General features: G+C 45.6%; 2 protein-coding genes across 8 annotated transcripts in view; both read right to left on the reverse strand.

Annotated features, from left to right (window-relative positions):
- Nucleotides 1-778: 778 nt before the first annotated feature.
- Nucleotides 779-13,248, reverse strand: LOC129844338 (uncharacterized). Of its 4 annotated transcripts, none has more exons than XM_055912643.1 (12): nt 12,715-13,175; nt 12,032-12,160; nt 10,301-11,751; nt 9,615-10,023; nt 8,198-9,542; nt 7,776-7,924; nt 4,068-4,304; nt 3,450-3,566; nt 3,222-3,314; nt 2,945-3,058; nt 2,028-2,113; nt 779-1,660 (listed from the first exon to the last, which is right to left on the reverse strand). In XM_055912643.1, exons 1-12 carry the CDS (start codon nt 12,874-12,876, stop codon nt 1,495-1,497), a joined length of 4,458 nt encoding a protein of 1,485 aa, XP_055768618.1. In that variant the 5' UTR covers nt 12,877-13,175; the 3' UTR covers nt 779-1,494. The 4 variants fall into 4 exon arrangements, with proteins under 4 accessions (XP_055768618.1, XP_055768616.1, XP_055768617.1 ...); XM_055912641.1 differs by adding an exon at nt 13,182-13,248 and having other exon boundaries at nt 780-1,660; nt 8,198-10,023; nt 12,715-12,888; XM_055912642.1 differs by adding an exon at nt 13,182-13,232 and having other exon boundaries at nt 780-1,660; nt 8,198-10,023; nt 12,715-12,877.
- Nucleotides 13,249-14,515: 1,267 nt separating this feature from the next.
- Nucleotides 14,516-24,868, reverse strand: part of LOC129844343 (transcription factor MafG-like) — a 101,723-nt gene continuing 91,370 nt past the window's right edge. For 3 of the 4 annotated variants that reach the window (XM_055912652.1, XM_055912653.1, XM_055912651.1), the window contains 2 exons: nt 19,519-19,584; nt 14,516-19,060 (listed from right to left, as the gene is read on the reverse strand). In XM_055912652.1, the coding sequence (XP_055768627.1) occupies nt 18,587-19,060; nt 19,519-19,584 (540 nt within the window). In that variant the 3' untranslated portion in view covers nt 14,516-18,586. Of the gene's footprint in view, nt 19,061-19,518; nt 19,585-24,199; nt 24,516-24,868 lie in introns of those variants that run through there. The other variant, XM_055912655.1, reaches the window with a different exon arrangement.

A 24,868-nucleotide genomic window follows, 5' to 3' on the forward strand; every position in this document is an offset into this window, starting at 1 on the left:
GTGCACCTTGTCCTGGGGACAATAAAAGGACACTCTAAAACAGGGGTGTCAAACTCATTCCACGGAGGGCCTAGTGTCTGCAGGTTTTTGTTTTTTTTCCTTTCAATAAAGCCCTAGACAACCAGGTGTGGGGAGTTCCTAACTAATTAGTGATGTTAATTCATCAATCAAGTACAAGGGAGGAGCGAAAACCCGCAGACACTCGGCCCCCCGTGGAATGAGTTTGACACCTGTGCTCTAAAGTGTGCAGTTTTGTCACACAACATCACAGATGTCTCAAGTTTCAAAGGAGCATTCAATTGGCATGTGACTGCAGGGATGTCCATCAGAGCTGTTGCCAGAAAATTGAATGTTCATTTCTCTACCATAAGCCTCCTCACATCGTTTAAGAGAATTTGGCAGTACATCCAACTGGCCTCACAACCGTAGAGCACGTGTAACCACACCAGCCCAGGTCCTCCACATCCGGCTTCTTCACCTGCAGGATCGTCTGAGATCAGCCACACGGACAGCTGACAAAACGGAGTATTTGTTTGTATTAAAGCCCATTTGTGGGGAAAAACTAATTCTGATTGGCTGGCTCCCAATTGGGTGGACCTATGCCCTCCAGGCCCAGCCATGGCTGTGCCCCTGCCCAGTCATGTGAAATCCATAGACCAAGACCTCATGAATTCATTTCAATTGACTGATTTCCTTATATGAACTCTAACTCAGTAATATCATTAATTATTGAATGTTGCGTTTATATTTTTGTTCAGTTTACATTCAAACAACCTGACAAGTAAATTTTTTATAAAAACATTTATTAAAAAACACTTCTAAATAATTTAGAACAAAAACAGTAGGAAAGCAGAACACTCAGAACAGACCTTCAAAACTAGACTTGGGTTTTCTGGGCTTTGGTTGCATTGCCATCCCAATACCGTACCACAAACAGGTATAGGAAATATAAATAGTATAAAACTAACATATTACGAACAGTGTGTCCAAAAACAAGTCCTGAGGTCTTGTGGTAAGAATAGATTGTCACATACAGTATGTAGTAGCTAAGATGCATTTGAATGCAGTGAGTTGTGCCTTTGTAGAATACAATCAAGTTAAAATACAACACTTTCCAGATGGTTAGCAAGAAACACTATGCATGCATCCCAAATGGCAGCCTATTCCCTGTATAGTGCATTACTTTGACCAGGGCCCATAGGGGCGTATTGTTTTAGGGTTAAGTGAGATGGATTGTGTGTGTGTGTGTGTGTGTGTATATTTAGGTATCAACAGTATTCATTACCTGGGTCAAGGGAGGGACTACCTGAACTTGTCCAATAAGAAAGATAAACACTTTCATTTTCCAAAATATTTTCACTAATGAATATGAGCCTGAACTTGTCCAATAAGAAACGCTCGTTTTCGTTCTCCTGTGCAAAACGTTTTGCTACACTGTGCCAAAATGAACACGACCCAGTTCCGGTCCAGTTTAGCCCGATAAGTAGACCATCTTCACCGAGATCTGCGGGACTGGGTGGTCTTGGGGACCCTTTGAGGGTTGGGTCGAAAAGACCCACGTGTCTGCTTCATGACGTTCCCCTCTGCCCCAGCCAGGGGGCCCTTCTGGCCAGCAACAACCACAGCTCCAGTCCCCCTCTGCCCCTCTGCCGCTTTCCTCCTGATGGGAGAAGAGGAGAGGGGAACAATAGGTTGATGAGTGAGACAGTAGGACTCTTTTACTAGTATCATAATATCACTATGCTGGGCTGTAGTCACTGCCTGGGCTGTAGTCACTGCCTGGGCTGTAGTCACTGCCTGGGCTATAGTCACTGCCTGGGCTATAGTCACTGCCTGGGCTGTACTAGCTTGGGTAGAAGTATGGCTCTTCTATAACCAAACATTTTATTAACACAACTCTAACCTTGTACTGATAACCCTGAACTCAGAACATACAAGTCATACACTTGCTGTCTTGCTCTGACAATGTCTGTTTTATATACAATAACTATCTAGTCTAGTGACACATCTTCTATTGCAGGACTCACATCATGACTCCTCTCTTCCTCTCCAAGGCCTTCTGTGTAGCAGCTGACAGAGAACTCTTCCCCCTGGTCGACCCCGTTTCCCCAGTCTGTGGACCCGAACACACACACAGTTTGATACACAAACTCTCCTGAAATGTGTGTATGCTGATGTATATTTGTTCTACATTCAATCCTAATCTTTCTATCCAGACCCCAAAGCATCTCATGTTGGAGGCTTTATTGTGCACTAGGAAGTAACTAACTGCGCCCCAAAATATCTCAAACGTCATCATGATACCTAAATGCTATTTGTTGGATTTATTCTGCTGATCTGTGTACTTCTGTATGCATGTACAATATATATATATATTTTGTAACACATGTTTTGATTACCACTATGCATGATTGTAGTTTTAACGTAGAGATACTTAGGGATTTTGGCTATGAGGCCCTTTATCTTCTTCCCCAGAGTCCGATGAGGTCATGTCTCTGTGTGCAGTTTGAAAGATGTTGCTAACTAATGCTACAGCAATTTCTAACTAGCATTAGCATAATGACTGGAAGTCTATGGTATCTGCTAGCAAAACCACCTCCCTTCCTAATTGACACAGAGACATAAAAATGGTATCCACAAGTTCACGTGCATAAAAACAATGTATTTGGCACAGGTCTTGATGCTCGGATGGTTTAACTACCAAAACGAGTTAGCCAGACGGCCAAAAAAAAAAACTACATAAAAACCAATGCTCTTGTCAGCGCTCCCCCGGTGGTTACCTTGTGTTTCATCTCCCTGTCCCTGGCCAGCTGTCTGCCCCCCCCCCCAGGTGGTTACCTGGCGTCTCTTCTCCTTGTCCCCCCCCCCGGTGGTTACCTGGCGTCTCATCTCCCTGTCCCTGGCCAGCTGTCTGTCCACCCCCCCCACCCCCCCCAGTGGTTACCTGGCGTTTCATCTCCCTGTCCCTGGCCAGCTGTCTGTCCCAGCTGATGATCTGCATCCTGTCTCCTGCTGACAGACAGAAGATGTCCTGGACCTCATAACGTGCCGATCGGAGCTGGAACAAGACACCACTCCTGAGAATTAGTCTGTCTGTGTGTGTAGAGACTGTGTTGTGCACGCCAGAGTGTGTGTGTGTGTGTAGAGACTGTGTTGTGCGTGCCAGAGTGTGTGTGTGTGTGTGTGTGTGTGTGTGTGTAGAGACTGTGTGTGTTAGTTACCTGCAGTGTGACTCTCTCCTGCAGCACCAGGTCTTGCCTGCTGTCTCTCCCAGGGCTCTGGGGCTGGAAGGACTGCAGGAACTGCTGCGTGTCCTGAGGGAGGGGGGACACACGCGCACACACACAGTCATACACACAGCGAAAATAAATGATTAAACACACATCCGTAAATCACATCTTCCATAAATCCCATAATGGGCTGTGTGTTTCTGAGACTGTGTGTGTCACCTTGATGGTACATAGCAGCTGTCCCACTCTCTCTGTGCGTAGGAGCCTCCTGGTTAGGTATCCCTTCACTGCTGCTGCCACCAGGGGGCCAAAACACACAGACAGACACCTGGGAGACTGAGGAGAGACGAGGGGGGTGGGGAGAGACGAGGGGGGGTGGGGAGAGACAAGGGGGATGGGGAAACGAGGGGGGTGGGGAGGGACGAGGGGGTGGGGAGAGAGGAGGGGGGAGGGACGAGGGGGGTGGGGAGAGACGAGGGGGGTGGAGAGAGACGAGGGGGGTGGAGAGAGACGAGGGGGGTGGGGAGAGAGGAGGGGGGTGGGGAGAGAGGAGGGGGGTGGGGAGAGAGGAGGGGGGTGGGGAGAGAGGAGGGAGAAATACCAATTCCGTCAATGACAACCAATTAATTTCCCACCAAGAATCTCATCGTCCTTTCAGCTGGTGGCCAACTGTAGCTGTAGACATGCACGTACACACACACACACTCACCTGCACACAGACACAGACACACACACACACCTGCACCCTGACTTGAATCAACTGTTGTGCTTCTCACTTGTTGATTATAAACTGATGATCCAAATATACAAAGTCAGTCAGGTGTGAATTGAATTTACCCGTGAGGGGGAGTCTGGGTCTGAAAGGAGGGATCCTGGTGGGGGGGAGTCTGGGTCTGAAAGGAGGGATCCTGGTGAGGGGGAGAACAGAGGGATGGACAGGGGGATGGAGGACAGAGGGATGGAAGAAAGGGGGAGGAGAGAGGTCGTGTTGTCCCCTAGACGTGAGCTGGATGTGGGGCAGGAGGACACAGGGAAGGACAAACTCTGGAGTAGCTGGTAACGTACAGCCAGCATCTAACAGACAGGAGAGAGGAATGAGAGAGAGAGGAATGAGAGAGAGAGAGAGAGAGAGAGAGAGAGAGAGAGGAATGAGAGAGAGAGAGAGAGCGAGAGAGGAATGAGAGAGAGAGAGGAATGAGAGAGAGAGAGAGAAATGAGAGAGAGAGGAATGAGAGAGAGAGAGAGAGAGAGAGAGAGAGAGAGAGAGAGAGAGAGAGAGGAATGAGAGAGAGAGAGAGAGAGGAATGAGAGAGAGAGAGAGAGGAATGAGAGAGAGAGAGAGAGAGAGAGGGGAATGAGAGACAGAGGAATAAGAGAGAGAGGAATGAGAGAGAGAGAGGAATGAGAGAGAGAGAGAGAGGAAAGGAATGAGAGAGAGAGAGAGGAAAGGAATGAGAGAGAGAGAGAGAGGGATGAGAGAGAGAGAGAGATAGAGGAATGAGAGAGAGAGGAATGAGAGAATGAGAGAAAAAGAAAGAGAGAGAGGAATGAGAGAAGAATGAGAGAAAAAGTAAAAAAGAGAGAGAGAGGACCATCAGTGCTCAGAGCGACTATCTGGCACTTAACCAGCACCCCTCATGAATTAAACTAATGATCGTCTCCTTTTCTGTGTCATATACCCCCTCTGCCTCCTTCCTTCCATCCCAGCTACCCTACATCCCTGTCTCCCTCCATCTCTCTGTCCACGGCCCAGCTAACCTCCTGTTACAGGCAACACATCATCAATGATGGAGGGGAGAAGACAAAGGTTTTATTATTAAACAGCTTTATGTTAATGATGGTGTTAGAGCTACACAGGCACACACAGACGGAAGGTAACCTGCCTAAATGATTTCCACCCCGTAGCACTCACATCGGTAGCCATGAAGTGCTTTGAAAGGCTGGTCATGGCTCACATCAACAGCATCCTCCCGGATACCCTAGACCCACTCCAATTCACATACCGCCCCAACAGATCCACAGATGATGCAATCTCAATCACACTCCACATTGTCCTTTCTCACCTGGACAAAATGAACATCTACATGAGAATGCTGTTCATTGACTACAGCTCAGCGTTCAACACCATAGTGCCCTCCAAGCTCATCACTAAGCTAAGGACCCTGGGACTAAACACCTCCCTCTGCAACTGGATTCTGGACTTCCTGAATGGCTGCCCCCAGGTGGTGAGGGTAGGTAACAACACATCTGCCACGCTGATCCTCAACACTGGAGCCCCTCAGGTGTGCGTGCTCAGTCCCCTCTTGTACTCCCTGTTCACCCACGACTGCGTGGCCAGGTACGACTCCAACACCATCATTAAGTTTGCAGACGACACAACAGTGATAGGCCTGATCACCGACAACAATGAGACGGCCTATAGGGAGGAGGTCAGAGACCTGGCAGTGTGGTGCCAGGATAACAACCTCTCCCTCAACATGATCAAGACAAAGGAGCTGATCTTGGACTACAGGAAAAGGAGGGCCAAAGATGCCCCCATTAACATCAACGAGGCTGTAGTGGAGCGGGTCGAGAGTTTCAAATTCCTTGCTGTCCACATCACCAACAAACTATCATGGTCCAAACATACCAAGACAGTTGTGAAGAGGGTACGACAAAACCTTTTCCCCTTCAGGAGACTGAAAAGATTTGGCATGGGTCCCCAGATCCTCATAAAGTTCTACAGTTGCACCATCGAGAGCATCCTGACTGGTTGCTTCACCGCCTGGTATGGCAACTGCTCGGCATCTGACCGTAAGGCATTACAGAGGGCAATGTCTACGACCCAGTACATTTTTGGGGCCAAGCTTCCTGCCATCCAGGACCTATATAGTAGGTGGTGTCAGAGGAAGGCCCAAAAAATGGTCAAAGACTCCAGTCATCCTAGTCATAGACTGTTTTATCTTCTACCGCACGGCAAGCGGTACCAGAGAGCCAAGTCTAGATCCAAAAGGCTCCTTAACAGATTCTACCCCCAAGCCATAAGACTGCTGAACAAATAATCAAATGGCCACCCGGACTATTTACGTTGACCCCCCCACCTTTGTTTTTACACCGCTGCTACTCGCTGTTTATTATCTATGCATAGCAACTTTACCCCCACCTACATGTACAAATGACCTTGACTAACCTGTACCCCCGCATACTGACTCGGTACCGGTGTCCCCTGTATATAGCCTCATTATTGTTATGTCATTTTCTTATGTTACTTTCATTTATGTTTTTACTTTAGTTAATTTAGTAAATATTTTCTATTTCTTGAACTACATTGTTGGATAAGGGCTTGTCAGTAAGCATTTCACTGTGAGGTCTATACCTGTTGTATTCGGCGCATAAAATGTCATTTGAAATACAAGGAATGGATGCCAGCTAACATGTTGGTTGTCCTTGGGTTTAACACACACACACACACACACACACTGAGGTAACCAAACTCAGCCACTCTTCCTCAGGGCTCCAATCAAACATTTATAGTAGAATCTCTCCCTGGTCCTTAAAACTGGAGGAGAGTTTCAAGGTCTCTTATAATGGGCATATGTCTGCAGTCTGCACAAACTGTGTGTGTGTGTGTGTGTGTGTGTGTGTGTGTGTGTGTGTGTGTGTGTGTGTGTGTGTGTGTGTGTGTGTGTGTGTGTGTGTGTGTGTGTGTGTGAGAGGATGTAATTAAGCTGAAATACCTGTCTCTCTTTTGAGGAACATTGAGGTTGATGTAACAGCACAAGCTGGGCGAGAATCAGAGAGAGGGAGGGAGAGGAATTGAGAGAGAGAGGGAGAGAGAGGAATTGAGAGAGAGGGAGGAATTGAGAGAGAGGGAGAGGGAGGAATTGAGAGAGAGGGAGGGAGGAATTGAGAGAGAGGGAGGGAGGAATTGAGAGAGAGGGAGGGAGGAATTGAGAGAGAGGGAGGGAGGAATTGAGAGAGAGGGAGGGAGAGGGAGGAATTGAGAGAGAGGGAGGGAGGAATTGAGAGAGAGGGAGGGAGGAATTGAGAGAGAGGGAGGGAGAGGGAGGAATTGAGAGAGAGAAGCAGACAGGGAGGGATACAGGTGCCATCTAGATGGGTTTATAGGTGACCTTGGTTAGATGTCACAGTTATTGGAGTTGCTAGTGTAGTGGTCATATTGCGGTCCAGCGCTCTCTCTCCCTCCCCCTCCCTCTCTCTCTCCCCCTCCCTCCCTCTCTCTCCCTCTCTCTCTCTCTCTCCCTCCCTCTCTCTCTCTCTCTCTCCCTCCTTCTCTCTCACCTGCAGTAGTTGTTGCTTTTCATCAATTGTTTAGAGGTCAGGGTTGGGGTCAATTCCCTTTTAATGCTGGTCAATTCAGGAAGTACACAGAAATTCCAATGACTAATTATCTTCAAAGCTTTTCAATGAGGATATGTGGAATTGGAATTTGGTTTACTTTCTGATTTGACTGGAAGTGAAACTGTATTGAGCCCAAACCTGTAAGAGGTTGTATTGTAGTAATACTGTGGTCATACTGAGGTGGTGGTCAGCGGTCTCTCTCACCTGCAGTAGTTGTTGCTGCTGTCTCCTCTGCTCCTCCTTCAGGGCTCTGACTTGGGCTGCATGGGTCTGCTTCAGCTGGAGCTGCTGGTTCTCCTGACTGGAACAGGATCCCACCTGCTGGTTCTCCACACTGTGTGACCGCACAGCAGCTAGGAGGGAGACGGGTAACAGTCAGACAGGAAGGGCTAGCTAGGGCTCTGATGTGATTTACAGACTCTTATTCAGGGATATTATGGATTGACAAACGTTTGTTCTGCACTTGTTGCCTTTATAATGAATGAATAAACAGCATAAAATGCTTATTTGAGTTTGGAGCCACTGAATGTTATATAATGTATTGAGAAAATATTGAATGAAGTTTGAGATAACCATCCAGGAAGACATCCTAATCTAAATCCACTGTGGACATTAGCTGGCCTTACCTTTAGGAGTACTGGAGTGAGGCCTGTTCATCACCTCTCTTCGTCCTTGTCCCCTGTTCCCCTCTGTCGTGTGCATGACCAGTCTACGTTTGGCCCTTGACGCCCCTCCCTGACCACCACCTCCGTTCTCAGGGGTCAGCTGCTTCCCCGCGGGGTCATGACCTTTCAACGACCCCTCTGACCCTGACCCTCCCTGGAGCCAGAGCCCTGAGGGCGTGTCCACGTCATACGATTGGTTGATGGATTGGAAGTGGGCAGGGTCCTCCAGATAACTCTTCCACTCCATTCGCTGGTGCTGGTTGTCACTGGCGTCTGAGAGGACGGAGAAAGGTGTTTTGTGTGATGACGGAATATTGACGACGTCATTCCGAACCTTGATAACTTCCGATGGAACCTTGATGACATCATATGGAACCTTCCGGAACACGTCAGGAACTCTCCTCTTCTGAGTGAGGGAGGTGACGAGGCCCGCTGCAAGAGGCTGCTGCTGGCGACCATCTTGTCTTTTGTAACCCGTTGTAACAGTGATCTCCACCTCCTTGACCAATGGAGGTACGCTGTCACACCACTGGACTCTACAGGGGACCACCGCCATCTTATCAGCTGACCTCTGACCTCCATCCCCTCTTCCTTTCTCACTGTCAGTAAGGTTACTCTCTGCCTGACTCTCAGGTGTATGGTAGTCCATGTATTTATGTGGCGGATCCATGGTAAGGTTACTACTATTATCAGTCTGGCTGTTGTTGTGTGTCTGGTTCCCTGTTCTCTGTAAGGCCTGGCTGTCAGGTGTGTGGTCGTCCATGTATTTGTGTTGTTGGTCTATATTATCCGTCTGGCTGTTGTTGTGTGTCTGGTGGCTCTCTGGTGTCTCTGTGAACGTGGACTCCAGGTCTGAGATCAGTATTTTGAGGCTGGACAGGTTGAGCTCCAGCTGAGCTATCTGTTCTGCCTGGTCTGAGCTCCTACGCATAGGTGTTGCACCACCCCCAGCCACTAGGGGCGCTCTGTGCAGATGCCTTTGGTCCCGAGCATCATTCTTTTCCTGCCCAGTCACCGACCCCACCTCGTTGTCTACATTCAAAGGTGTGTTTACCAGGATCTGCCTCTTGGGGGTGCCACGCCCTCCTCCCCCACTGTTTCCTTTACTCTTACAGCGGATAGGGCTCATACTAAACTGGGGGGTAGGGACGGTCTGGAACCTACTACCCCCCAGAGAGGAAGGCCTCGGCAGGGTAGAGCTCTTCTCCCTGACTAGGTAGAATGATTTCTGGGTTATGGAGGCTGAGATAGGATGTGGAAGGTTCTCCATTAGCTTTGACGGTGCTGCTGTGACGTCTGGTGAGAGGTGTAGCTGGATGTCTGGTGAGAGGGGTAGCTGTATGTCTGGTGAGAGGTGTAGCTGGATGTCTGGTGAGAGGTGTAGCTGGATGTCTTCGGCTGCCGAGCCAGCATCAATGTCCACTCCTGGAGGAGATTGGGATTGGGTGTTTCCTTCTCGACCAACCAAATGTGAAGGGCCATTTCCAGCTTCCAATTCCTTCAATATTCTTTCATGACATCCTTTTTCGTTGAGTCCCATTCTTTCCACAATCCTAGAGCTCGCCTTCTCCTCCTCACGTTGAACCCACGCTTCCTTAGGGAATATCTCTAGTGGTGGCGGTCTGGAAAACTGGACTCCCATTCCCAGATGATCCTTTCTCCAATCCCTGTCCCGGGTTTTCCTTCCCTCCGCCATCACTCTCCCTGACTGGAGGAACTCCTCATTCTCCTTGTCTGAGAAACTGATCTCCTCCTCCATCTTCTGGTGTGTCGAGGCCTCCTGGGTCCTACAATAAAGTACTATTTAAATTGCATATAAAATCACAACAAACTTTACAGTAAAAACATTCAAATGAAGGAGATAAAAAACAGACTGCAAAAAAAGGAGATTAATACAAAAAAATATGTCTAAAATAACAGTAAAACCACTGACTAAAAGCCATGCTAAAAAGATGGGTTTTCAAATGTGATTTAAAACCCTCTAATACGTCTGCCCCTCTTACCTGAATACAACAAACAGAAGTCAATAAAACAGATGAATAAAATAACATCAAAAACTCTCACCTGGTAGGACAAGTAGAGGTCTTGGCCTGGTTCTTCAGCTGACGCTGGCGTCTCCGGTGCTCCTGGGACTTTTTCAGCAGGGTCTGAAGGCTGAGACGGTACGGCCCTGCCACTGGTTCCGATTCCGGGTCCAAGTCTACATCTCCAGTCTGGCTCTTTGGTTCTGATTCTGGCTGGTTCCTGCCTGGTTTGGGGCGTTCCAAAACTGCCTGGGATTTCTTTAGAAGAGTCTGGAGGCTAAGCCGGTATGGTCCCTCCGGTCGTTCCAGGTCTAAGTCTGAAGCCTGATCTGGTTTGCAGAGGTCCGGTGTTGAGGCCTCAGCCTGAGGACATGTCACTACAATCTTGGGTTCAGGACGGTCTGATAGTGATGAGGCTTGATGCTGGGGGAAAGTGACAATATTAGCAGTGCCACACTTCTTTCCTGGATGACTTGCTATGCGGTCTTCTACAGGAGGTGCGATATCGTTGCTCTGTAGCGGCGACGTCCCCAACGCTTCCTCTAAATAGTCTGGTATGACGTCATTACACCAGGACGACGTCACGCTCGCCTCATCTGCAGGGCCACTGGTTATGAGGTCATCGTCACACGGGGACGACCCCTCCTCCAGATCTTCAGCATCAATGGGAGGATGGCTGATGATATTACATGCCTTGGTTGTGTTTGTATCGGAGGTGTTGTGTAGGAGAACCCCCCCCGTTCCACCTGGTGTCCCCTCCTCAGGCCCTGACATAATGCTCTCCCCAGCCTCGGTCCGACTCAACACACAGGTGGCCTCCGCGTTTTCATACGTCACGTACCCCGAAGACTGGTGGCTGATGTCAGCTAGAGGATCCACCGCTGCTTCTCCTGAACCCAGGTCCTCCTCCAGAACACACCCAGCATTGGTGGACTTATCCTGGTCATACAAGAGTCTCTCCCTGGTCCGGGTCTCTGAAGACTGGTGGCTGATGTCAGCTAGAGGATCCACCGCTGCTTCTCCTGAACCCAGGTCCTCCTCCAGAACACACCCAGCATTGGTGGTCTTATCCTGGTCATACAAGATTCTCTCCCTGGTCCGGGTCTCTGTTTGTGGAACAACCTGGTTGGTGTGTGTGGTTGTCTCTCTAGCTAGAGAAGGTGTCATTGGGTCACAGACCAGCTTATCTAGGAAGGTTTCCCTCACAGTGGTGGTGTTATGGAGAGTTGTAAGGTGATTCGTTGTGAAGGCGCCGTAGGCTGTCGACGTCATGGGAGGACCTCGGACGAGGATGCCTGCTTTCCCATCATGCATGACGGTTAAGGTTGGTGGGGAGTACGACCCCGGCAAGCTGTTCTTGGTCTCGGTGACATCATCATTCTGCGACGCTAGAACCTGGCAGACATTGCTGTGGTGTAGGTTGGTGGTTTTGGCTGCCGTTAGTCCTGGTTCACCCTGAAAGAACTCCTCCAGTGTTGGTGCTTGCCTCAGCTAGAATACCAGATAGAAAACATTTTTTTTTTTAAACATGACCATAACAGGAAAGGTGAGAAATGAAAACAATCATATGACATAAATACATACTTTTCACCTTAAAGGCTAGGCAATACATTAAGTTAGCTGAAGTAGCAGGAGTGTACAATTAAATTATATGGGACCGTTTCCCAGCCTCGGCCTGCACAAAAAAAATATTTCATTAGAGATTCTCCAATAATGTTCATCTGCGTCTGGGAAACCAGCCTTATTTGACTTAAAATCCATGTGGATTTACCTGAACACTGTGTAGAATGTTCTGAACGTAGGACATCCTCGTCTCAGAGGGCTGAGTCTTCCTCCTATCCGTAGTCCTCTTGGCTGCCTCTCTGTGTCTCTGCATCTCTTCTCTTTGAACTCCTGTGAGCTGGGAGTGGCAACACAGTCAGACTTTGTCTATGTCCCCCTATTCCCTTTACAGTACACTACTTTTGACCAGGACCCATAGGGCTTACATAGGGAATAGGGTGCCATTTGGGACTCAAATATTTGTCTTGCCATGAGAGGTGGGTCTTAATAATGATAGATATCATAATAATAATGATAGATATCATAATAAAAATGATAGATATCATAATAATAATGATAGATATCATAATAATAATGATAGATATCAAAATAATAATGATAGATATCTTAATAATGATATGCCCAAAAAAGAAAGTAATATGCATATACCATATAGTCGCAGCAAAGCCCTTGCTAATAATGATTTTAACAGTAGGTTAAAATATAAGACTATAAATACCTAGCTGGGTGCCAAGTCTTCTCTGCTCTTTCCAACTCCGTATGGAATTGTCGTGCAAAAAGACTGGTTCCCTGGCTAGCATATAACTAGCTCCATCATTCCTCACAGGCAACATAACATGTAACATGTAAGTGGTGATATCCATAGAGTTATACAGCAACAAGAAGCCTTACCAATGGAGGAAGGATGGGTATGCCATGGAAACGGATAGCTGATGATCCGTGGCGAGTACATGGTGATTCCAGTGTCCGGCGTTGGTTCTTGTTGTTGTCGTTGCTATCCTTCCTTTTCAGTTCGTAAAGTCGGCGTTGTATGAACTGTTCATAGTCTTCCATTCTGTAACAAAACTAAATGTTTCGTTAATTCGTTTTTAGAGCACTGCATTATTTGATGATCACGAAATAACTATTGTTTTTTTTAAACTTGTTGTTAGCTAATCTAGCTAGCAGCTAACGTTATCTAGAAAGTTAGCTAACGGTCAACTAATCATTCAACAAAATAGCGCCAACTTTATCAAACAACACAACGTTAAATTAATAGAATGCAAAGTTTGCAAACAGTCGACAAAATATTGCTTAGTGAATGGCTTTAAAACTATTACATTAGACGAATTTGCATGAGAGATAATTTGTATGTTTACATTTTACCCGCCTCCTCGAGAGAACAAACTGACAGTTTGGAGAAAACTGTCATGGCGTCTACAATTCACGTCATGGATTCACACACCAGTTGGATTTGGATTCAAGATTGAACACAATAATAACTCCAAGTCTGACTTTAAGTACGTCTATAATGTCATGAGTTAACCTATATATTGTGTATAGTAGCGATAATTAGTTGTTTTATCTTGAGATTACTGTTTTTGAAAGTGCTAGTTGGCAAACATGCGAAATTGCTGAAACCATACTCCGGTTCGTATTTTACAACTCTCCAGGAATTTTGACAGACAACTAATCTTCGGTTCGTTATTTGCTACTGCCACCTATAGACGTTACTGGCTAATAGGTTGAGTAAACACAATATGGTTCATTTATGCGAACAGTAATACAACAGTAGAAAAACTACATACAGAGATCTGATGTTTATTGGTAGCACGTCCATTGGACCGCTGATAATGACTTAACGAATAAGCAAAATAAATGCTGATCTTAGCAATTATGGTGATGATTCTACACTAAGGTATACGTCCATTGTAATATACATTTTATTTGTATTATTTTGTTTCTATTCTATATAAATGTGCTGCATAAAGTATCTGTCCATGTAAGGTCGATGGGTCAACATATGCTATGCATAATGTTACCCTATTTTTCTTTCGTGAACGGGAAGTCCATGGGTCTAAAACACAAATGTCATGTATAAATCATTATTCAAGCGTTTCTCACGTAATTAAGAGGTCACAAATGGTCATGTGAGCAGTGAGAGGAGGATGGAGAGAAAAATGGAGCCGGGTCAGATACATGTTGTGGATGGATAGTGTTGATAGAACTAGGGCAGACAGAGGATGGACCCCTTTTCATTATAATAGTGTACAACTTTTGCCAGAGCCCTATGCATCCTGGCGCCCTATTCTCTATACAGTGCACTCCTTTTGACGAGTAGTGCACACACAAAAGGGAATAGGGTGCCATTTGGGATGCCAACTTTGAAGTTGAAATAAATATGAACTGACCAGTAGAAACACCTTATCATCAGACATTCAGGCAGACTACAATACTGTAATATAAAGCAACAGGATAGACTATAAAATGCACCTAGGACTTGAAAAAGTCTTCAAATTGACTAACTACAAAGATTTATTTCAGGCATCATCATATAGTCACATTATTGCCTATAGCCTGGTCCCAGATCAGTCTGTGCAGTCTTGCCAACTCCTATGGTCCCTGTCATGGCTGTCTGCTGGCTCATGGCTTATACAGCCCAAAGTTATCTGGACCCAGGCTACATACCTATGGAACAATAGGGAAGATACAGTTTGTCCTCTTCAAATTCTGTTTATTGGTCATATACAAAATAATGTCAACTGTTTATCAACAAACAATACAGTATGTACATCAATAAATTAAAGGATCGATGACAAAACAGTTAATTCCCATGGTTACCAATACATCAGCATTACTTATCTACAAATAGCAAAAAAAGTACAATAATTTAGTTATGAATTTATAAATACTTACAATGAAATGGACTCACTGTCACTTTAGGGTGTTTCCCCATACAAAGTACTGTGACACTCGATATAATAATGTATTACACCCCATAGAGAACATTTTATAAAACACAGATTTTTTTTACATTTCCAGGTAATTTGTTACTAATAATTCCCATATTCACAAACTCTACTACGTGTTTTCATAGCTTTTCACTGATCATTGTATACTTTGGAGACACACACAGACTGTGTCCCAAATTACACTTAATTCCCTTTATAGTGCACTACTTTTGACCAGGGCCCTATGAAGGGATTAGGGTGTCATTTGGGAGGCATAGACAGAAACACCCCTGAGTCATATAGTCATATGCTCACCAGCTGACCCAACATGTGGTGTGTTATGGGGATGGGGGGGGGGGGGGAGTTATATATATAAGCACTTTGTATAAAAGATATTGACCTCAGTCACACTGTACCTGCAGTTTATTAAGCTGACAACAACTTTTAGACGACCAACCACGACATCACTACTCATCAAGCTCTAGCAGTTCTAGCTCCGCCTCCTTCCTCAAGCCCCACCCAGTTTTTGCATATATAGACGTTCACTTGACAACAGTCACCACGACAACATTCATGTGTGCTCGACAACGAGAGGAGGAACAAATCAACAAAACAATCAAGACTAAACAAACTGAACTAATATAACTTGGTGGTGGCACTTTTTGCTTTACGTTATCTAATTTGAGTATATTAAAATGTTTCTCCAAAAACATTTAACACATTGCTCACAGAATGTTGAAACGCCACAAGACTTACCACAGTCAAAAGTAGAACAACATCAGAAGTTACAAAAGCAAATGGGGGGGGGGGGGGGGGGGGGGAGATTAGGAGGACCAAAAAATCCATCAGAACAATTTCACAGATCACCAGTCAAACAATATATTTTTTTTGCCCATTTAAAAGAGAATCAAGATAGATTTTTACATGTATATCACTACATACAGTACATACATCTAAATGCCAGGTGTGTGAGTTTCAACGTTAAAGAGATAAGAAAAGGGTTCTTTCTTATCAAACCTTTTCAGTCGAAATTTGCAGCACTCTGTACTTTCTCGGTTGATCAAACCCGCAGATGGGTTATCAGTGCAACCATTCCCGTGGCTTTAACAGTTTTTGTACTTTTAACACCCCCCTTTCCTCCTCCCTTCCTCCCCCTTTCCTCCCCATTTAGCTACTGTGTGAAAAGAGAAAGAGCAGAACATTCCCATCTACTGCATAGCAGTAATTTCCATTAAAGCCTATGGCAGGGTTTCCCCAACCTATTATGAAGATGAAGCAAAACATATTCAATATTGTCTAGGTTTGATATCTAGTTAACGGCAATAGAAGGGTGATTATAAAACCATGTGGAAATTGATCATTTGTACTCTAGAAGTTGCGGATAATTCAACTAACTACTCAAATAACAAAATAACCTACGTGGGTAAAACTGGACAGGCAAACAAATGCTGTAACAAACTTCATGTCTGTGGGAAAACCCTGCTTTTAGACAGACCAAACCATACCCGGCCTACAGAATTATATTGAACAGTAGAATGGAAATGGGCCATCTCGGTATGGGAAACTTGCATTCTATAATTCTTGAATGACAGGATTTCTATGACCCGGCCGCTATATAAACAGAAAGCAGACAACAGTGTTACTTCCCTGGCATTTACAGAATAGGATAAACAAACAAAGGAAAACATCGGCAATGCAGTCTGCATTAAACATTTCCATACATATAAATTATATACAGAGAAAATAAAATAATTATATAAATCACGTCACAAAAATATAACTTATTCAAAGAGCACGGGTGATGTAATCGTAGGCCCATATACCAGTCTTTACGCCCTTGCAGTAGTTTGGGTATCCTAGGATACGCTGTATCTCCAATCTCTTTATTCTCCCAGTTTGGAGAACTCATCTGGAATATTCAGGTTTTTATACATTTAGACGTTTTATTGAGTTGTTAAATAAACAGTTCCTATTCAGAGAAACTTTGTAATTTATGTAATGCATGTTTATAACACATTAATAACACGTGTATTAAGTATTAATAAACATTGTCAATTAATACAACCACCACCACTACATAAGGATATGGGCTGAGCATAGGTACCTTCGATTACATCACCCGCTTTAAATTAAAACAGCATCACGTATCCATAACAACAACATAGTGAACAATAATATTATCATTACCTCGCCACGTACTGTACATTACAACGTCACACCACCACGCGCCAGCCTCACGGTCACCATAACAACCACACGCGCCTAGTCACTAGAAAAACAAAGCTATCAACTTCCATAGTTAAGCCACTTTTGGTACAATTGCAAAAAAGAGGAGATATCAAACACTTTTTACCTTGATTATTTTTTAAAGATCTTTTATAAATAATGTAAAGATACTCAATGTAATTTATAAAATTCAAGATGTGACCATATGTAGACAAAGAATCCTTTGAAAAATACGTAACGTCACTCACACTGATAACTTTATGGTAAAACTTGTGAGAATTAAACCCAACTAACAGATTGAACAGTCCACTATTTAAAAACTGAAAATAAAAATATTTTTTTTATAATTATTTTGACAGTTGAAAAATTGGCCATGTCAACAAAATACCTCATAGTCATAGTAACGTTAGTATGTTATTGCCATTCCCAAAAAACGAAACAAAATAAAATCTAACAATAAATTAGAAAAGCATTCAAATTGACTATATTTAAATTCTATACATTTTTGACTAAAATGTTGATCTTTCAGTTAGTTTTTGAATGGAGTAATTACCTAGTCACATAAACACGTGTCAGTCAATGTAATCCCGATAGCTAATACTACAGTATAGTACACAACTCCCAGACAGACAGGAACAGGACAACACTTGGCGATTAGATGCCTAGACCCCTCTGGCCTGTATGGAGATTGGTAATATGGTGATAATTGGTCAGTGCATAACATTAAGCACAGGTAAACACACAGGTACCTGTGATGAAACACAACCTCTTTAGGCCTCCCGAGTGGCGTCATTACAGACCAAGGGCGCACAATTGGCCCATCGTGCTCTAGCAACTCCTTGTGGTGGGCCGGGCGCATGCACGCTGACTTCGGTCGGCAGTTGTACTGTGTTTCCTCCGACACATTGGTGCGGTTGGCTTCTGGTTCTTGGCAGGGTCATGTTTCGGAGGACGCATGGCTCTCAATCTTTGCCTCTCCCAAGTCCGTACGGGAGTTTCAGCGATGGGACAAGACTGTAACTACCAATTGGGGAGAAAAAAGGGTGAACAGTACCAAAAAAATGTAAAATAACCAAAACAACCTCTTCCTGAAGATCCTCACTTTTCTGAAAGTTTCTTGTCTCTCTTGTGCAATGAGCGGTTACAAAATACAATTCTCTGTAATTTTTATGATAAAAAATTAAATAAATTGATGGCTCTGCAAGCTGTTTCTGCAAAACAAGGAAGTGCCTGTGAGTACGGAAGCCCGTTGGGTAAAAAATTATTGTTTTCTGAGAAAACACGGCCAAATAGAATGATACCAAAACGAAAGTCAGCCACGGATGAAGTTCACAGTGTTCCATGACACAACATAACTACATTACATCAAATTACAACGTTGGACCTTGTGTACAACAGTTACAAAATAACAGTAGAAACACAGTAATTACTATCCAGGGCGTGATATTTTCTCAAAGGGGGGCCACCTCACCTGATTAAATTCTGTCCTGTGCTCAATGACGATGCACTGACCAATGGTTTCATTTTTAAATAGTCCTAATTCGCTTCCTCTCCTCCTCTCCCTTCCCTCCCTTTTTCCTCTCATCCCTGCTTGACCCAGCCCGCTACTAAGACCGCGCGTCCGTTTTCGACTTCACTATCGTGATGACACTCGTCGCGGCCACTTTCCCCGGTATGAGTGGCCCGATCACCGACCCAACCCCACCACCTCCCCTCTGACCCCCGACCCCTAACCCCACTCCCGGGCTCCTCGCCACAGTCCTTGCAAAACTCTGTAGAGCCTCGTACTTCGACCTCAGGTGATCGAGCTCCACCCTCATGCTGGCGTTCTCCGACGCCAACTTATCCACTTCCTGTTGAAGCTGTGACTTCTGCTTCTCCAGCTCCTCCTTCTGGGTGACCCGTTTGACCCGGCAGCTGGCGGCGTAGCCACGGTTCTTCAGGGTGCGCCGGCGCTGTTTAAGCTGCAGGATCTCATCCTTGGTGAGGCCGCGGAGGTGCTGGTTGAGCTCCCGGACGGACATAGTCACCAGCTCATCATCTGTCAGGGTGGTCCCATTCTCCCCCGGCTCCCTCTTCACCTGACGGGGGGAGGGGGGAGGGGAGGGAGGAGAGGGGGAGGGAGGAGAGGGAGGGGAGGGGGAGGAGGGAGGGGAGGGAGGAGAGGGGGAGAGGGAGGAGAGTGTGAGGAGGGAGGGAGGGAGGAAAGAGGGAGGTGAGTTAGGAAGAAGACATGGAGAGGCCGTAGTACACGTGTCAAACTCATTCCACGGAGGTCCTTGTGTCTGCCAGTTTTCGCTCCACCCTTGTACTTGATTGATGAATTAAGGTCACTAATTAGTAAGGAACTCCCCTCACCTGGTTGTCTAGATCTTAACTGAAAGAAGAAGAAAACCACTTGGCCCTCCGTGGAATGAGTTTGACGCCTCTGCAGTAGCAGGTAAGAGAGAAAATACCTTACTTGGATACATGATCATATATTTCTGTCTGTGTGAGATTCAAACAAGCAAGTCCACATCAGTCCAGCGCCAGTTCTCACCTTCAAGGCCTTGTTTCCCTTATTAGTGGTCGACATGCCACGAGAACCACCCCCCTCTGAACACACCTGCACACAGGAGGGAGAGAGAAAATAAATAATATGACATTTGAAATGTCTTTATTATTTTGGAACTTCTGTGAGTGGAATGTTTACTGTTCATTTTTGTTGTTTATTTCACTTTTGTTTATTATCTACTTCACTTGCTTTGGCAATGTTAACATATGTTTCCCATGCCAATAAAGGCCTTCAATTGAAATTGAATTGAGAGAGAGCGAGAGAAGAGGAGGCAGTGCTTAGCTCAGTATAAGAAAATCTGCAACTCATCCACAAACTGTCACAGTGAAAGTGAGAACAGACACTCAAAGAAACACACACAGACACTTCCTGTTTTTTGGTGGTTAGTGTGGCAGTGCCTGTGGTGTCAGAGCTCTAGAACATCCATCAAGCGTTCTGATTGGTTGGCCAGGGACCAACAGGGAGAGAGATATGAGTATTTGGACAGAGTCCAGGGGAATACCATACACACGGAAAGAGAGAGTAGTAGATGAAGAGAGAGAAAGACACAATGACATTTGAAATGTAATGTTTACTGTTCATTTTAGTTGTTTATTAACATATGTTTCCCATGCCAATAAAGCCCTTAAATTGAAATTGAATTGAAAGACCAACAAAAAGAGAGAAGGGACAAACACGAGGGCTGTGAATGAGATGAGATCAATTCCACACACAGAGGTGCTAGCTGGGTCATTGCTCCACACAACAAGCCTCATTCAGTCAGAGGTGTGAAGACGCTGTCCCATAGCACTGTGTGTGTGTGTGTGTGTGTGTGTGTGTGTGTGTGTGTGTGTGTGTGTGTGTGTGTGTGTGTGTGTGTGTGTGTGTGTGTGTGTGTGTGTGTGTGTGTGTACGTGTGTGTGTGTGTGTGTGTGTGTGTGTGTGTGTGTGTGTTTGATGAAGGGCAGCCATTGTTACAACCGCTGAGCGATCATCATGAGACCAGTCAGGATGACTCAGCGTATTCCTGACCTCACCACTCTTTCCCTCTCCTTTCACACTCTCTCTTCAATCCCTGCCTCTCCCACCCCTTATCTTTCCCTCTCCTTTCACACTCTCTCTTCAATCCCTCCCTCTCCCACCCCTTCTCTTTCTCTCCCTTTTCTCTCTCCCTTCTCTCGCTCTGTTCTATCGCTCCCTCCTCCTCCCTCTCCCTCTCCACCCTTCTTTCTCTCCCCCTCTCCCTTTTCCCACTACGCCTCATCCCCCATCCATACCCTTCTTTCTCTCCCCTTTATCTCCCCCCTCTACCTCATCCCTCTCTCCTGTTTGGTGGGTGACACTCTACTCCTTTGTCTCCTGTCTTTCACTTCTCCCTCACTCTTTCTCTCTTAACTCACCCTTTACTTGTTGTCTTTCTGCATTTCACGCTCTGCTGCAAGTTAATAACTCTCTCTCTCTCTCTAATTCACAATTAGCCGGCACGTGTAGCATGACACTGATTGACCTCTCTCTCGTCACACCCCAAACTGCCTAGATCAATAGGACCCGCTCTCTGGGGATGGGATGGAGGGTCGAGACAAGGGACTAAAATGTGAGTGGAGCTCTGAGGTTTTTATTTTCCTAATGAAGAAGAAAAATTATGAATTCATTGAAAAAACAATGTAGGCCTATCGAGAAGCTGCTGTGGTCTTTTCAACGTGTCCATTCTCACACACACACACACACACACACACACACACACACACACACACACACACACACACACACACACACACACACACACACACACACACACACACACACACACGCACACACACACGCAGACACACACACGACCACACAAACACTCTCTCACACACACACACACACACACACACACACACACACACACACACAGACACACAAAGTCCTGAGCTTCCAGGAATCTGTGCCAACGAGTCTCCTCTACCTATAAGTCACTAATGTTGGACACTACTTCACTACTGCAATAATACACCCAGTACAACTAGGATATTACTATACTACTACTACTGCTACTGCTGCTACAGCTACTACTAATATTACTGCTGCTACTACTGCTACTACTAATATTACTGCTGCTACTGCTGCTACTACTAATATTACTGCTGCTACTACTGCTACTACTAATATTACTGCTGCTACTACTGCTACTACTAATATTACTGCTGCTACTACTACTGCTACTACTGCTGTTACTGCTACTGCTACTGCTACTACTACTGCTACTACTAATATTACTGCTGCTACTACTACTGCTACTACTGCTGTTACTGCTACTACTGCTACTACTAATATTACTGCTGCTACTACTACTGCTACTACTGCTGTTACTGCTACTGCTACTGCTACTGCTACTACTACTGCTACTACTAATATTACTGCTGCTACTTCTACTGCTACTACTGCTGTTACTGCTACTGCTACTGCTACTACTACTGCTACTACTGCTGTTACTGCTACTGCTACTGCTACTACTACTGCTACTACTGCTGTTACTGCTACTGCTACTGCTACTACTACTGCTACTGTTGCTACTACTACTACTGCTGCTACTGCTGCTGCTACTGCTACTACTGCTCCTGCTACTGCTACTGCTACTACTACTGCTGCTACTGCTGCTACTACTGCTACTACTACTGCTGCTACTGCTACTGCTACTGCTACTGCTGCTACTGCTGCTACTGCTGCTACTGCTGCTACTACTACTGCTGCTACTACTGCTACTACTACTGCTACTACTACTGCTGCTACTACTGCTACTACTACTGCTGCTACTACTGCTACTACTACTGCTGCTACTGCTACTACTACTGATACTGCTGCTGCTACTGCTACTACTACTACTACTACTGTTACTACTACTGCTGCTGCTACTACTGCTACTACTACTGCTGCTACTACTGCTACTACTACTGCTGCTACTGTTAGTAAAACGTTTACTGTTGACAGGAGAACAAGAGGAGACAATAGGACGAGGTGGATAATTTTATAATAAGGCCGTTTAATTACATGTAAAGATATCTTAGTAAAATCTTGCAGCAAGGCTCTTTCAGTCTGACTCCTAGTGAATCGTCCGGAAAAAGAGAGAGTTTCCAGAAATGTTCAGTACTATATAGACAACAAGCAAAGTAGGTAGATCTGCGAGTCCGGCCTTCCGATTGGTCGATCTGGGTCTTGGGTAGTCCTGATCAGGCCTGGTGTCCACGTTCCATTGGTTCTTGAGATAGTTCTTTGTCCTGAGCTCCAAGCATGAGTTGTGTGTGTCTGTGTGATTGTCATGGGGGAGGGGAGTTGTGGGTGTCGTGTATATGTCTAATGAGTCCAGCATATGTCCAAGAGAAAGAGGGGGTGTGTATGTTGTGTCAACTATAGCTAATGTTGAGAAGTTGTTAAAACAAGTTAACAAGTTACCAATATCTAATACAATTTCTTACACTACTGCTACTACTACTGCTACTACTACTATTGCTACTACTACTACTGCTGCTACTGCTGCTACTACTGCTACTGCTGCTATTACTACTGCTACTACTACTGCTGCTACTGCTACTACTACTGTTACTACTACTGCTGTTACTACTACTGCTGCTACTACTGCTACTACTACTGCTACTGCTACTGCTGCTACTACTGCTACTGCTACTACTGCTACTACTACTGCTGCTACTGCTACTGTTGCTACTACTGCTACTACTACTGCTGCTACTGCTGCTACTACTGCTACTACTACTGCTACTACTACTGCTACTACTGCTGCTACTGCTGCTACTACTGCTACTACTACTGCTACTACTGCTGCTACTACTGCTGCTGCTGCTGCTACTGCTGCTACTGCTGCTTCTGCTACTGCTACTGCTACTACTACTACTGCTACTACTACTGCTGCTACTACTGCTACTGCTGCTACTACTGCTACTACTGCTGCTGCTACTGCTACTACTACAATCAAAACTTCTCATACTGCGTCCTTCTACTATTACTGCAACAACAACAGCCCCGAAGCGCTTTAATACCTTTAATTCATGACACCATTGATGGATGATTGTTTGTTGTATATGTTTTCCTCATCATCTCTGTCGGGACACAACTGAACCCCACTTCAGAGGAGAGACACTACACAATGGATCAAAGAGAGAGATGGGGAGATGGGAGAAAGGAGGAGAGGACTAGGGGGAGTAGGGGGACATTAAGGAGGGGGGGCTTTTTCTGCCAGGCTTGATCTTATTTCCCTTGTGGCCCAAAACCCCCTCACACACACAGACACACACCCGAAAGCCCCACCTCCGCCTACCCATGCCAACGGGGTACACAAACAATGCACACAAAACCAGGAAATGACAGTGTACGCACACACACACACACACACACACACACACACACACACACACACACACACACACAAGGGAACTCAAAGGCAAACATGTAAATGAAAATATACATAGTGAGAGGAAGAAGTGGAGGCTGCCAGTAAGTTACCAAGGATGGAGAGTCTGCTGAGCAAAAACATCATAATCACACACACGCACGCACGCACGCACGCACGCACGCACACACACACACACACACACACACACACACACACACACACACACACACACACACACAGGTTCAAGGAGAGGAGGGCAGCTCAAGCCGTCCCACCACCATGCACCCTACTCATTACCGTGTAGCTGTTGCTGTGTGGTCATTGCTAAAACAACCGTTGCTGTGGCAGGCGGTATTTGATGGAGTGTCTGAAAGAACACTGACATCTTCAGAGCTGTTACAGCAGAGAAAGAGGGGGGGATGTAGGGGGGAGGAGAAGAGAGAGAGGGAAGGAGGAAGGAAGGGTGGAAAAGAGAAGGAACAAGAAAGAGAGAAGAGGTGAAAAGGGAGAAGAGGAGAGGAAAATGTGAAAGGGGAAAGGAGGGAGCAGGATGGAGGAGTGAAACAAGGCTTACGTCTTCAGAGAGTTACAGTTAGAGAACAGAGAATAGTGCTGAATAGGGAAAGAGAGGAGAGGGAGGGAGGGAGGGAGGGAGGGAGGGAGGGAGGGAGGGAGGGAGGGAGGGAGGGAGGGAGGGAGGGAGGGAGGGAGGGAGGGAGGGAGAACAAGAAATAGAGAAGAGGTGAAAAGGGAGGGAGGGGAAAGCTCTTGGTCAAATCTGCATCCTCAACACATTTCTATGAACTGGAGGGAGAGAAGAGGGGAGAGAGAGAGAGGGATTGGGGTTGAGGAGGAGTGAAACTCCTGAACTCAGCAAGGGGACTAAAAACACCAATTCTAAAGTTCTGAAGTTGATCTGACACTAAAAAACTGCTGTCGCTAGGTCTCTCTCTCTCACACACACAC

Source organism: Salvelinus fontinalis, unplaced genomic scaffold (genome assembly GCF_029448725.1).
Source record: "Salvelinus fontinalis isolate EN_2023a unplaced genomic scaffold, ASM2944872v1 scaffold_0196, whole genome shotgun sequence".
Taxonomy (NCBI): Eukaryota; Metazoa; Chordata; class Actinopteri; order Salmoniformes; family Salmonidae; genus Salvelinus; species Salvelinus fontinalis.

Bases quoted from the DNA above. Each gene is read 5' to 3' on its own strand.
- LOC129844338 (XM_055912641.1), bottom strand. From the start codon at position 12,876: ATGGAAGACTATGAACAGTTCATACAACGCCGACTTTACGAACTGAAA. The intron at 12,161-12,714 runs GTAAGGCTTCTT...TGCCACTCCCAG, and splicing joins TACCCATCCTTCCTCCATTG to CTCACAGGAGTTCAAAGAGA. The intron at 4,305-7,775 runs GTGAGAGAGACC...CCTGTCTGTTAG, and splicing joins AGCAGCAACAACTACTGCAG to ATGCTGGCTGTACGTTACCA.